Genomic DNA, 14,752 nt, shown 5'->3' with positions numbered 1-14,752 from the left:
GCCCTGCTGTGGTTCCCGCGAAGTGGACGGCTCCCTCGGTGGCTTCTTTCCAGACCCCGCCACCGCGCCAAGCCTCGTTCGGGGACCCCGGCGCCGGGGGTTGTGTGAGGACGCCCACCTCCTACCTTCGAGTCTGCCCCTTCCTCCAGGGGACAGTCGTGCCTTTCTCCGCCCCGCCGGAGCCCGGGAGTCCCGCTCCTGCGCCGTCCGCGGCCCCAGGCCCGCTGGGGATGCGCCCTGCCCCGGCCGGCCGCGCTCCCCGACCCGCCGCGCGTCCCGGCAGTTCCGCGTCTGCGCAGCCGGCGAGGGGCTGGAGCGGGGCCGGCCGGGGAGGCGCAGGATGCGCGGGAGCCAATGGGCGCGCGCGGGGGAGCCGGGCTGGCGGCGGCGGCCGGGCCGGCGCGCACTCTCGGGATGGAGGGCGAGCGCCAGGCATCTCGGAGGCGCTCCTCGGGCCTCTCGGCCGGGGGCGCCGACGGGGAGAGCCCGGGGGGCGGCGCCCCCTTCCCGGGCGGCAGCGGCTCCTCCGCGCTGCTGCAGGCTGAGGTGCTGGACCTGGACGAGGACGAGGACGACCTGGAGGTGTTCAGTAAGGTGAGGCGGCGGCGGCGCGTCCCGGGAAAGTTCCCAGGCAACTCCGGAGTTGCCGCCGTTGCCCGTCTGGGCGGCGGCTGGGCTCGGAGCGGGAGCCGGGGCGGCCGAGGTCTCCCGGGCGGCCGGACCCCACCGGCCGCTCCCACCGCGCCCGTGGCTGTGTGGCGACGGGGCCCCGAATCCCAGGCGCTCCCTCCTTCTCAGCTTGACCTTCAGCTCGGCGGGGTCGAGGCTTGGTGAACTCTGCAAAGTTCTAATTTCTTCCCCCTTCTCCTTATGTGTCACGTACATCTGTTGGCGACAGTGCCCGAATACGGGAGGCGAGTGGCCTAAACCGCCCCCCGCCCGTGCCAGCCTCTTTTCAGGCAAGAATAGACCTGAACTCTAGGAGAGGCATCCGCCAAGTTTAGAGGAAATATTCTTGATTTAGTGTTGTTGGCTGTGGATTTGAGACTTCGGTGACACCCGAGGTGAGTCTCAAGTCCTGTGGGAATAGGTATGAGGAAATCCACTCCTTGCAGGAGAAGGTCACCTGTCCCCGGGGAAGCACCTTCGCTGTGGAGCTCAGGATTTTTCTGATGGTCAGCCACTGCCACCTAACCCCCAGGCAGCCGCTTTCGATTTTCTCTTCCCCCAGGAAATCTAGAACCAGAGGCCTTTCCTAGCTTGTTTTATAGTTGGAGGGAAATTAACTTGTTTGGGTTAGTGGTAGACTTTTCGTGCGCGTATACTAGCGGTTTTAGAGAAACTGCAGGGCAGTTGAATGTCACTCCAGCCTCTCAAGTGGCTGCTCATAAAAGACTTAAGTTCGGATCAGAACATTGTATTAATTATTAATAAGCCCGTGCAGTAGTTCAGTGTTACCTTGAGATGTTAAGTAAAGCACCTTACCTACTTAACCAGTGCCTTTATTCTGGGAGAGCATCCCAAGTTAGGGGAACAAGCATTCTCTGACTTTAAAGAGGACTATAGAAGCCTTATTTTTACTTAAGGCTAAATGGAGTGGTAGACTGAGTTGTATTCCAGATATTCAGACAGGATAGCACAGTTTTATGCGCTTGGCTTTTCCATTTATTTAAATTATAAAACTGTGGAATAATTTTATGTGTAGTTGTAAAAGTTAAAAAAAACCCTGCCTAAATCAAGGACATGTGGCCAGTTGATTGATGATTTACTTTACTTCCTTCTTTGCATTGACTTTTAAGTAGATGAACATTAATTTATGGTTATGTATTGTGAAAGGTCCCGCATGGAGGACAGGTGCTGGGAGTGGCAACTGTGTATCAGAATCATCTAAGATTGTTTGAAGTTTCTCAACAGGTTTCTCTTTCTTTAGATTCTTGGTGTCCCATTGCCTTCTAAGAATCACTGTTTCTTTCTTTCTCTCTGTCTCTCTCCTTTCTTTCTTTTTCTGAGACAGAGTCTCATTCCGTTGCCCTGGGTAGACTGCCATGGTGTCATAGCTCTCAGCAATCTCAAACTCTTGAGCTTGAGCAATCTTCTTGCCTCAGCCTCACAAGTAGCTGGGAGTAAAGGTCTGCACCATACCACGCCCAGCTAGTTTTCCTGTTTTTAGTAGAGATGAGATCTCTCTCTTGTCAGGCTGGTCTCGACTCTTGAGCTCAAAGACCCTCCCACCTCAGCCTTCCAGAGTGCCAGGATTATAGGCATGAGCCACTGTGACTTGTGAAGACATTTCAATGAGACCCTCTTGTCAGGAAGGGATCAAGGTGAAGCTAATGAAATGTAAGCTTCAGAGCTGTTCATTTGCTGAAGGCTGTGGTAGTTCTGGGGTTTGCTGGAGTTGTACTTGTTCTAGGTGGGAAAGAAATATTAGCATTTCTTACCATCTCTAGGTAAGCATTTCTGGTAAGTTGCCTAAAGCTCTGTCAGTATAGGGAATCTTCATATCTCCAGTCATTTATTGAGATTTTTTTTCTCATTCTAAATAAAAATTTGTTTCTACCTAATTTTATATTTGTAGTTTTGTATTCTTCCTTAGAAGTGACCTTCCAAACCCAGTAAGCTTCAGTCCACACCCCTGGCTGCACCCTGCTTGGTAGTGTTAACTATGTGTGTTGGACACTTAGAACAAGTGAAGAACCACATCTGTAGAAACTGGCCACAAAGATTAAGATATAGATTTAATATTGGTTAAAATTCAAAAAGAATACAGTAGGCTCTCTGTATTGATCACCTCCTTAAGTAGAGCTTTACCACATGTACTTACAGGTATAGTAGGCCTGGTTCCTTAAGTTGATCACTTCCATACATTGAACAGTTACCGTTCCTTGGATGTTCAACTTTTAGAGGTTCTGCTGTATTGGGGAAATTTTAAAATTAGCCATCTACTTACAGTTCAGTCACTTGAATTTTTCAACTGTTAATCGCAGTGAGACAACTAAATTTAAGAATGTCATCTCCATGTGGCCTCTTTCCTACCACTGCCCCCTCCAACCCCAGCCTGCTCCTCTGTAGAACTCTATGTCTAGCTAGGATGGCATCTAACCATTATTTACGAAGCTGACTATCATTCCCCCTCAATGCTTTGAGATTGGCTACTTCGCTATTCAGTTTACATTCACATTTGTGGTCTTCTTATTCCCTTTAATTATTTGTGAATATATATCTGGCATCTCTCTCCAGAGACTTGTTAAATAGTATGAACTTCAATTTATTAATATTATTCCCTTTCCCCCACAATATATTATAAATACAAAGCAAATACATTTTTTTTTTTTTTTTATAGAAGATGCTATGCGGAGTATTCTTTGAAAAACAGAAGATACATAAGATTCAATTCTTGGTATCACAGTGTAGTATAGTCTAAGTGTCTAGGTGGGAAGATGGGACAGAAACTCTAAATAGTAGTATAAAGCAAGAGGGATAGAAATTACAACAAAGTATTTTCTGAGTTTTTAAATGATTCAGCGAGGAAAATATGCTGCCATATCTAAAGAAACTAGAAGGAATTCAGATAGTATTATTTATAAGGACAAGTATGGTGCACATCTATAATACCAGCTACTCAGGAGGCTGAGGTAGGAGGTTTACTTGAGGCTAGGAGTTCAAGGTGACAGTGAGCTATGGAATGCCACTGCATTCCAGCCTGGGCAACACAGTGAGACTATGTCTCTAAACAAACAAGAGACAAGAACAAAAACAAGTATACATTTTAGAAGGTAGGAGAATATAACCAATGATGCAAAACCAATAACATTTTTAAAAAGAGAAAAGATACTGCTGGTGCCATTAATGTAAGAATTGTTTTAGAATTAGGCCAAAATGAGATGAGGCTTCCAAAAAGATTAACTGGAGGAAAAGGGCCATTGTCTTTAAATTGAAAAGAAAAATTTCTTTGAACAGGGGGAACTAATATAACAAATTGGCTTTATTTTTGTTAAGCATCACGTTGTGTAGAAAAAACAGCACTTGGCACAGCGTAGGTGACTAGATCACAATGAAGAACTGAGATGCTTGCCTGGTACTCAGTAAGTGGTGGCTCTTATTATTGGCCTCTTTAAAGGTATTCAGGACTGTAAAGTGACACTTCCATCATCAAGGATAATCAGGAATCCTACAGATGTAATCATCCTCATCACCACTCATCATCTTTGAGAAGTCATGGAATGCAGAAATAGTGTCTCTAAACTCAAGATGGGTATACATTCTTTTTTAAAAAAGGAAAAAAAAAGAAATTCTGAAAGGCACAGAACAGTAGGCTTAATTTTACTCTCCAGCAAAGCCATAAAGTGAATTATTTAGTATTTTGTTTATGAACACTTTGAAAAGAATGAGGTAATTCAATAGAAGCAAACGTGTTTTATAAGAGTAATAAAAAACTTAAGATTTTTTATGGTAAGTCAGAAATAAATAGCAATATTTATAGCAATAGCAATAGAAATATTTGAGCAAGGCTTTTGAAAGAATCACTCATCTTTTTTGCAGAAAAGTTCATTTTTGAAAAACTACTAGGTTAGAGTTGAGACATCCAGCATACAGACATACAGATATTTTTGTTTCTGTCAATGTGGAAATTCAATTAGTGATGGAGGGATATAATTGTACTATTCCACTATTCTATCAAATACAATAGAAAGGTGATTTTGCTAGTCTGCTTATGTATTACGTTTTTTCTTTGGGCAGTCTCTATTTCTATTGTGGTCCCCTATCAGTCATTGCCCAGAGACAAATCAGAATTCTCTCTGATATTTAAATGAGAGATTAATGCAGGAACTATTTATAGAATTATGGGTCGTGAAGAGACAAACAGGGGATACCGAGGCACTTAGCGATTTGTAGTAGTAAAAAGCACCTGTTGCTATAAAGGGAAAAGGATCGGAAATCATGGAAATCGTATGTGGAAACCAGTCAGAGCTTGAGTTATGGAGAAGGGGCCACTTCTGCTTATTTCCAGAGAAATGTAGCTACTGCCAGGAGCGTGGTACCCGAGCAGGGCAGGCGTAAGGAGTATGTTCCCTGAGCTTCTCTCCTCCTGACCTTGGATCACCTGCTGGTGCTCTTCTCTGGTGAGCTGCTAGGGCGATGTCATCTATAGGTGCCAGCATGCTGGGGTGCAGAGAATAGATGGGTAGTGGCTGAGAATGAAAAGAAAAAAAAATAACCTGCATAATACCAAAATGTGGAGAGTAGCTTTGCATAAAGATGGTCACCTCAGCATTTCCTGTGACATGACCAGCCACCCATCCTATCAATAATGGAATCTCTGCTTCTTTCCTTGAGTGTGGGGGAGACTGTGTCTGCGTTGACCAGTAGGGTATGGCAGAAGTGATGCTGTACATCTTCCTAGGCTAGATTATAAAGGGAGTACAAGTTCCACTTTGTCCAGGAGGACACTGTGCTTTTTAGAGCACCATATAAGAAATGCAACCTAAGACCTCCCTGCTGTGACAAAGCCCAGGTCACAGTGGGACCACATGTCAGTGCATCCCCTGCAAAGTCCCAGCCACTATGCAGCATTGAGTGTCAGGCTTTGGAATGAAGATGTCTATATAATAATTTCAGTCTGCAGCATCCAGGTGACTTTGGCCATCAAGTCTTTCACATGATTTGATGAGGCCTCACAGGGGAAGGAGAAGAGACAAGCCAGTTCTGCTGTGTGCTGCCTCAATACCTAGTTAGCCAGTGAGCATCATAAACTATAATACTAAGTTTTCAGATGGTTTGTTATATGTATGCATAACTGTATCAATATCTAATAGTTCGTATAACATAATCTGCCTTCCAAATCTTTTGACAAGTTAGGACACTAGGTTTAGGAACAGACTATGAATTTTAATTGGGATATATGTTAAGTCCTGAAGAAAGCAGTATTAATCCTTGTAAATAAAAATACCACCAGGACATAAGCTTAGTTAAGAGTAGAGACTTTGTAGTTCAATTGCCTGCGTTCAGAATCTTAGCTGCTCTGCTTACTAGCTTTGTTGCCTTGGGCAAGTTACTTTTCGTTAGTGCCTCAGAATTTTCATCTGTTAAATGAGGATAGATAATAAATGACTTACTATTTGTGTTCTGCTTTCTCTAAGGCCTCCAGCCAGATCTTGGCTTGATGGGTCTTAGCATTTTGATGATTTTTTTTTTTTTAAGAGGAAAACCAATAAAAGAAAATAGGGCTGATCTAGGACTGTTTATATTTCGTCAGTGAAAAATTCCGCTCCCTGCCATTCTAGCCCTCTTACACGTTAAGTATTCTTTTATATTCCTCCCAAGGAGGGGATGTGTAGGTAAGTGAAGTAGGAAGAAGATGAAAAGTCCTCAAGTTTTCCCCTTGAGTTGATGAATATGATTAGCAAAATAAAAACAAGTAAGGAAATTTCAGAAAAAGTCTGGGGAGACCTTGTGTGAGATTGTTTTACGTGCAGACCTCCCTAGTGGTTTTCAGTGACTGAAAAATCAATATCCACAGATGACACAACAGTAAATCTAAATAAGCACCATATTGCCAAGGTCATGTGGAGTATTAATTGTATTGTAATCTGAACTGTCTATGCCACTTCTGAAGATTCATTCCACCCTCTGTGTTTTAAAAGTAGAGTTGATGGTCTGTGTCAGAAAATGGCAGAGGAATATTATTTCATCTTTGGATGCTGGCACCTTGCCGTCAGTTCTTTGGAATGCTGTTTTGAGATGGGGCCTGAGATCTCATCTAGGCTTTGCAGAAAGTGGGTTTGGATGTCATAGCCCTGACTGTCTTCCACTGGTGCAGGAAGTAGCAACAGTATTGTCACACGTTTGCCATCTGTGAAGGAGAGTTCAGGAAGAGATTTCACGATGACATATTCTGGTAACCGTGGCTTGTGAAGAAAGAGTGGGGAGGAGCAGAAAGTAGTTTAGGTTGAAAATACTTAGGTTAACTTTTCTAACAACCCTGCATGAAAAGTTGTTACAATCTGGGTGTATTAAAACTTTATGGATTTCTTGACTAGGACTACGGACTCAAAAACATATGGAGAAGTTTCGGGTCAACTTACAGAATTTTCCAATGGAAATTTCCAAAATAAAAGCAATTACCCAGCAAAATCATGAAATCTGTCACTTTTTAGCAGAAGCCGGATGACTAACTGTCCCAGAGGAGAGGAGGGTGTGACAGCTGAACTATCTTTTCCACTATTAAAGAGGCTGTTACAGTGGAATTTTAGCTTACTAAATTTAACTGTAAGAGCAGTGGAAGGTCTTAATTAGATGGTCCTCCTCATCCCTTTTATTTAATTCTCATAAGGAACTATGTTCTACCGGTCTTTACTTCTTCTGTGACTCTGCCCAAAGCTGTTACCTTTTCCATTTAATTTTCTACTAATGAGGTAACACTTTTTGAGGGGTCCAGTATAAAACACCTTTATGTTATACCTTCCATTCATTCTTCCTGTTCGCTTATATATCTGAAGAGTCCCCATCAGTTTTACCTTTTCGGTAACTCTAGAATTGTTGCCTTCTTTCAGTTTCCTCTGCTGTAATCAGAGTAGTTATGTGGTTACTTCTGAGAACCATTAAAACAGCCTCAAAAGGGCTTCATTCTCCTAAACTTTCCCCTCTGGTCTCTGCTGTGCTCCCAGTAAGTCAGTTTGCAGAGTACCCACTCTGATCATATTGCCACCTTCTGTCATTCAGGGCTCTTGGTGACGGGGCTGTCTGCCTCCTTTCCTTACTACCCTCTCTCCTCCACAGGCTTACGACTCAGAGGATGATCCATGATTCCTCTGGTTCCCCGGAAGCTGGTTAGGAATACAATTTCAGAGCTCTCTCCAGACTCAATGAGTCAGAATTTATATTTTAACCCATTTGGGGTGCATGATTTTTTAAAGCAAATTAACTGAGTTGGACATCCATCACTGTAAACCAGTGTTAGAACATTTTCATTTCCCAAGTCAGATCTGTTCTGCCTGTTTACAGTTAACCCCCATTTTCTTTTCAGCCATAGACAACCACTAACCTGTATCCTGTCTGTATAGATTTGCCTCCTCAGGTTAACTCATATAAACCGAATCATGGTTTTTCCTTTAAATGTCTGGTTTCTTTAATCAAGTCTAATACTTTAGAGGTTCCTTTTTATTGTCATTTTATCTCATAGTTGGTTTTTCAATACAGAAATTGTTAAACTGAAAAACACCTTAATCATTTAAAATCGAAATATTAATAAGAGAAAGTCTGTTGAGAATTAAAATGAGAGCCTTGTTATGGTTGACTACAAGCAAATGGCAAATTCTTAATGTATGACTCTTGAAAACTGGAAAAACAAATCCCTAATTTGTCCTGTACTGACTCTGAGAAAGTCACATAGGTATGTCTGTCTGTAATCTAACAGAACACGGAGTGGCATCTTCACCAGCTTTCACTAGGTTACGTGGCAGTGCAAACAACCTCAAGATCTCGGTGGCTATTTATAATAAAGATTTCTTTCTTACCCATGTACACACCAGCTGTGGCTGAGCTGTTACCCTTTTCTAGGCTTTGACTCTGCTTCACAGGCTTTCTTCATTTTGGGATCAAGACTGAAGGACTGACCCCTAACTGGGCCACATTGTTCCTAGGACAGAGGGGAAAGAATATGAACACGCATAGAAACAGGCAATGGCCCCTTCATTTTCTGCCAGAATACATGCCATTGTCCAAAGACAGTCACTGGTCAAATCCAGCAGAGTGAGGAACTTCCTTCCCTCCATAAAGAGATACTAACACAGGGCGGTGCCTGTGGCTCAAGGAGTAGGGCGCCGGCCCCATATACCAAGGGTGGTGGGTTCAAACCCAGCCCTGGTCAAAAAAAAAAAAAGATACTAACACTTACCTGCCAGTTGGCCAAGAGGTACGATCCTCTCACAGGAAGAAGAGGAATCATTGGGAACAGCCACACCACCTTTGACAATGGTTTTGTAGCAGTTATAGGCTGATGGTATGTTGGACCTTTTCCAAACTAAAAAGAAACTAAACTTTTAGAGTGTTATGTACAAAAAAGAAAGTTTTCCCTTTGATAAGAAGTTATCACAAGTGTGATAGAGATACATGGAACTGCGGTAGGTGCAATTAATAGCCTCCAACCGGCCAGTGCTCATGAAGAGTCTGAATAAGGGCACGTAGCTGCTTAACAATCTCCAGTTGCACAACAACTGTCATACTTCTGAATTCTCAGGAGCAACGTTCATTTATCATGGAGTTCTGCCCTCTGGTTTTAAAAGACCCATAAAATAAAGATGCGAAGTCTTAAAATTCGAGCACAGCGAATGTTAAAACAAGCCTTGCTGGTTATTCTTTCCTCACAGCCTGTGTGCCAGCCATTTGTCTCTTTTATGGTCCTTGGACAATTCTAAGTCCTTTCTGCCTTGGGGCTCATTTGGTCCACCCGGTGTCATCTGGACCAGTGAGCCAGATTAGAATCTGGACCGGAATCTCTCTCAGCGTTTACAAAATTGGGTCCTTCTCATGTTACCTCCTTAGAGCAGCCTTCTAGGACGGTTCTCTCCAGCGTCTTCCTGCTCCCTGTAATCCCTTTCTCCAACAGCCAGGTCCACTTTCTCTGCAGTGTATTCCCTTGTTGATCAAAACTTATTCTTACCTTCTTATTTGGAATTATCTCGTCTCTCTGTGTATTTACTTGTTTGTTTCCTGTATACCCTCTTCCTCCTGCAAAGTAAAAATATATGCTTCGTGGGAGCGGGAGCCTTGCCTGTCACTGGTCTTGGCCCCTGGTGTATCTCCAGCCCAGTGCCTGCCGTGGGGCTGACTTTTAGTGAACGTTGTTAAATGAAATAAAGTGACTACACTAGGTGTTTTTTGTGTGCATATGGGTGGTGGGGATCATGGAGTCTCGATTTTGTAGATTAAGAAAGAAGTGATTTGGCAAGAATTATTATATACCACAGGTTTATTCAAGTAAAATGTGGACAGTGATAATGATACTTCCATCAGGTAGTTGAGAGGGTTAAATGAGAAGGTATGTGTAGCTGAGGCACAGTTGGTGGCCTCAGAAAACTCTCAGTATTTGCTGTCATGGGCTTTTGAGATGAATTGTTTTGACTTGCATTAAGCATCCACTTTGAACTGCTAGTGAGATCTTCAGAGGATCCCCAAAACACACTTGTTTCTATCTTTAAGGAGCTTATACTTATTTAAGGGAAGATATTGTAAATATCTAGTAAATAGTAGTAATAGTAGTAGTAAATAGTCTAGATGGGCTTATATATGTATCTGCTTAGTTGTATGGAAAAATCTTCCAGGGATATAGAGGAGGTACCATGGAGATAGAATTTGGGAGGTTGGGCACTCTTAATTTGAAATAATTAGAACATGTACGTTTATTGTTGAGAGTGACACCGAAAGTTTGCTATTATTCCTTAAATGCTATAATATAAGCATAATTTCCTTTTTGAGTGAGTTGTTCCATGTACTATCTGCCAAGTAAGTTAGAATTACTAGGGTATAAGAATATTTGTATATTTGTTTTAATCATCTGCTGGTTTTTCTTACATATCTATCTTCAGAAATGCTCTGTGAATTTGCCAGTAGGGCTAGCTGTGCTGGCCACTCACCCTTCCTCTGGACTCATTTCAGTTTGCTGAAGGCCTTCTCAGCTGTGCTTGGTAAGTGCGCAGTCAGGTGGCTGTGCTCCCTAGTAACCATTTCTGATTACATTCCTGAGTTCTGTTTGTGGTGTTATCTGTCCACAGACCATATATTAAACATCTTCAGAAGTTTTGGCTAGAGTAATTATTTTTTCTGGCTTGCTCTGTTTCTGATTAGTCATCACTGAACCCACAACCTCATAGCTGGCTGATACTGTGGTTTTGTGTGTATATCCAGGACCCCAAAGTTATTTCCAGGCAGTTTCCTTTGACCTCTCATCATGTGTGGATTTAGCATCATGGCTTTAAGTATCTTTGATGCACAGTGACATTTGCCGAGGTACACAGTGAGCTGCACCTGTGTTGAGTGACATGCTTCGTGGGGAAGGCTCACTTACCTTTCAGCCTCACCGTGGCAGTTCTGTGCTTGTCCTTGATTATACATTCTGTAGTCTCCACTGAGGTGATTAAAAACACAGATTTGTGCGTGTGTGTGTCTGAATGTAAAAAAGAAAAAAAAAATAGTCCATAATACAAATGCAAATATTAAGAATTTGGAACTTACCTTCTGCCTATCTGCCAATCATCAAGAGGACTTTATTTCTAAGTTTCATGAGAAAAGTGTGAAAAGAAAATTAATGGACACTTTTTAGTAATCAAGACTATATACTCACCTTACGTGAATGTACCTGTTTAAAACTTAAATGATTTTTTTGTAGAATAGTTTCATGCATAGAAAAGAATATTTACTTATATAAAACATCTGTGTACATATATGCTTATATATAGTTGACTATTTTAAATTGCATATGAACTTCGTGACCACCCTGTATAGCTACTTATATGCAGGTTACTACAAAACTTTTGAGACAGACTGTGCTCTGGTCCGTTATTTCACTTCCAAGATACACAGTCAGCAGCGTCCTTTCTGATTCACCCATTCGAGTTTTACCTTTCTCGATTTATCAGTGTTGCTGGCGAGACTTCATTTGTTCCGTCTGTGCAAATTTTATATTTCTTAATTTTTGTGTATCTTGAAATTTTCATAATGACCCATTGCAGTTAAAACAGAGGCAAATAGCCCATGGGCAAAATCTAATCAGCCTCATCTTTTAGAAATTAATTTATTTTTTATTCTCTCTATCTATTTTTATTTCAATAATTTTGGAGTGAGCAGGTGGTTTTTTGATATTTGATGAATTGTACTGTTATAGTGGTCAAGTGTGGTCTCTCAGTGTACCTGAACAATAGTATACATTATCCCGATGGGTAATTTTTAAAAATTTCTATCCCGTTTTTATTTTATTTTCAAATAACCTAGATCACATGTGTTCTAATTCTAACCACTTTCTTCTTGACACTGTTTATTTTATATGTATTCCTCCTAAAATGGTATTTAGCGGCTTATACAATATGAATGTATTGACTTATACTTCTATAGATTGGACGTCAGGCAAGGCTGTCAGGTAGTTTTGATCCCTACCCTTTCTCCCCTCTCTCCACTTCCGAGTCTCTAATGTCCATTTTCTGTTTTATATGACTGTGTCCAGGGGTCCTCAAACTTTTTAAACAGGGGGCCAGTTCACTGTCCCTCAGACTGTTGGAGGGCCGGACTGCAGGCTCCAGACAAGTCGGCTGCTAAGCAGGACGGGCAGCGGCAGCAAAAACACCCGGCTGAGCCGGATAAATGTCCTAGGTGGGCCGCATGTGGCCCGCGGGCCATAGTTTGAGGACGCCTGGATACCATTGCTCAGCTCCCACTTGTGAGCACAGGTGGTATTTGTTTCTCCATCCCTGAGATGCTTCACTTGGGATTATGGCTTCTATTCCATCTCAGTCGCTGAGAAAGACATTATTTCATTCTTTTTTATGGCTGAGTAGTATTGCATGGTGTGAGTGTGTGTGAGAGTGTGTGTGTGTGACGTTTTCTTTATACAGTTATCAGTTGATGGATGCCTAGGTTAATTCTATGTATTTTCAATTGTGAATTGTTCTATAATGAACACATGAGTACATGAATGCTTTTGATATAACGATTTCCTCTGCATAGATCCCCCATGGTAGGATTATTGGATCGAATGGTAGGTCAACTTCTAGTTCTTTGAGGAGTCTCCATGCTGTTTAGCATAGAGGTTGTACTAATTCCACTGAAGTGTATAAGGATTCCCTTTTTACTACAGATGCATGACTGGCTTCATTTCTGTAAATAAAATTTTATTAGAACGCAGCTACATCGTTTATGTATTGTCTGTGGCTGTTTTCACACTGTAGTGGTTGAGTAGAAAAGTTGTGATGGAGGTCGGATGGCCCATAAAACTCCACCTATTCACGATCTTATCCTTTATGGAAAAAGTTTGCCGACTCCTATAATAGGATGATTAAAATTCGCATCCATATACTGCCCTTCAGCTTAAGAAATAAAACATCCAACGCTTTTGACGCCCTTATGGGCTCTTCTCAAGATTATCTCTCTTTCTCCTATTTAAAAAACATGTAATAGTCTGAATGTTGTGTTCGTCATTTGTTTGGTTTTTATACAAGTTTATATAGTATATGTATCTTGAAGCAATATATTTTAAAGATTTATGTATTTGGGGACCTTGTATTTTTTAGGACTTTTACAAACCATATCATTGTGTATGAATTCTTTGGTGTTTTGGTTTTTTCTCCTAACACGTAGGTTGAGGTTTATCCATGTTTTTTTGCTTTAGTTGGTTTTCATCGCAGTGTATTATACACCCACCTATGTGCATTCTCCACAGTTTATTGATTCATTCTTCTGTTTCTAATTTTTCCAAATTTCCAACAGTGCTGTCTTGAGTGTCCTTGTGCACACGCAGCTCGTACATACTACAGAGCTATATGTTGACCATATATGTTTATTTATTCTTGCTTTAGATGTCTAATTACATGAGAAACTAAAAAAAAAAAAATGAATTCATTGATTACTTCCAGGGATCCATGTCATATTTTGATGTAAGATTGACTTTGTAGCTACTGAGAGGTCCTTTCGTTAACAGCAGTTAAGAGTCTGAACATGGGATTTAATCTATTTCCTCATCTAAAAACAAGGGGGAAAAGAGCACGTGCTAATAGTACTTCTAGCTGGTTAAAAAGAGGGAAAAATATATTGGGCAGGATTATGGTAAAATTTACATAAGATAATTCAGCTTGTAAAGCCTCCAAGCTGGTATCGCATATATCATTTTTATTATCTCTTTTTAATCCTTCATGATCCAACGTGAGGTCTGACCTTTCAAAACGTTGCAAAAGTGAAAACCGAAACTCAGAAAAAATAACCTCATTTGAACAAATTCACAAAGCTGGGATATGTCTCAACGTGGATTAAGTTTAGCACTCCCTGATTCCAGAAACTTTTTTTCTTTTCTGCCAGAAGGAAATTATGTCAAAATTATTTGAAAAATTTCCATGGTCACTGTATAGCTCTATAGTACCCTGAGCCTAAGAAAGTTCAAGTACGTTCAAGGCACTCCTGTTAGTTAATAGAAACCACTAGACACAGAAGAATGGACAAATACACTGTGGAAATGCATACAGGGTGTACATACTGTGTACCAGTGGAAATGGTGTCAAACGAGGTGACAGTTGTGTCCCCTTTATAGAACATGACAGAGGACAGTTTCCCCCTCACATTTTTTAACAGTGTTCCACAGAAAGCCTTTCTCGTTTTTTATTATTATTATAAGCGGGCAGATTGGAAGGATTTGTAAACCAAAACACAGCTGGTAAGTCTAAATTTAGGCCTATCAGGACGAGTGTCCCTCTTAACAACACGGTCTCTCCAACGCCTCCTACTTCACGTTGCTTTTTTACCAGATGTCTCTGGTGTGTGTGTTTCTCGTGCATCAGCAATTTCATTTGCACGGCCTTTACATGCCAGTGTTCTGACTGATCACACTTCTCACATTGGTTTTTCTCCCCCCTACTTGAAAAAAGAAAATAGCTGTTTGTGCACAGACAGTAGGTATGATTTGGAGTTATCAGAGTGATTCGTGTTAGGAGACATTCCCGAGTTATACTTCGGTGAGGAACCGTAAGGGAGGCCACCTCTTAGAGAGGTCATG

The 14,752-nt window shown here is 41.6% G+C and overlaps 1 protein-coding gene across 3 annotated transcripts in view; it reads left to right on the top strand.

Moving 5' to 3' along the window:
* The first annotated feature begins 373 nt into the window (after positions 1 to 373).
* SNX7 (sorting nexin 7) overlaps positions 374 to 14,752 on the top strand; it is a 96,315-nt gene continuing 81,936 nt past the window's right edge. Inside the window, exon 1 of one of the 3 annotated variants that reach the window (XM_003784128.2) lies at positions 374 to 594. In XM_003784128.2, the coding sequence (XP_003784176.1) occupies positions 415 to 594 (180 nt within the window). In that variant the 5' untranslated portion in view covers positions 374 to 414. Of the gene's footprint in view, positions 595 to 891; positions 1,053 to 14,752 lie in introns of those variants that run through there. The other 2 variants (XM_003784130.1, XM_012801647.1) reach the window with 2 other exon arrangements.

This window comes from Otolemur garnettii, unplaced genomic scaffold, assembly GCF_000181295.1.
Source record: "Otolemur garnettii isolate 467f Iridium unplaced genomic scaffold, OtoGar3 scaffold00010, whole genome shotgun sequence".
Lineage (NCBI taxonomy): Eukaryota > Metazoa > Chordata > Mammalia > Primates > Galagidae > Otolemur > Otolemur garnettii.
This window is presented reverse-complemented; position numbering and strand designations above follow the sequence as displayed.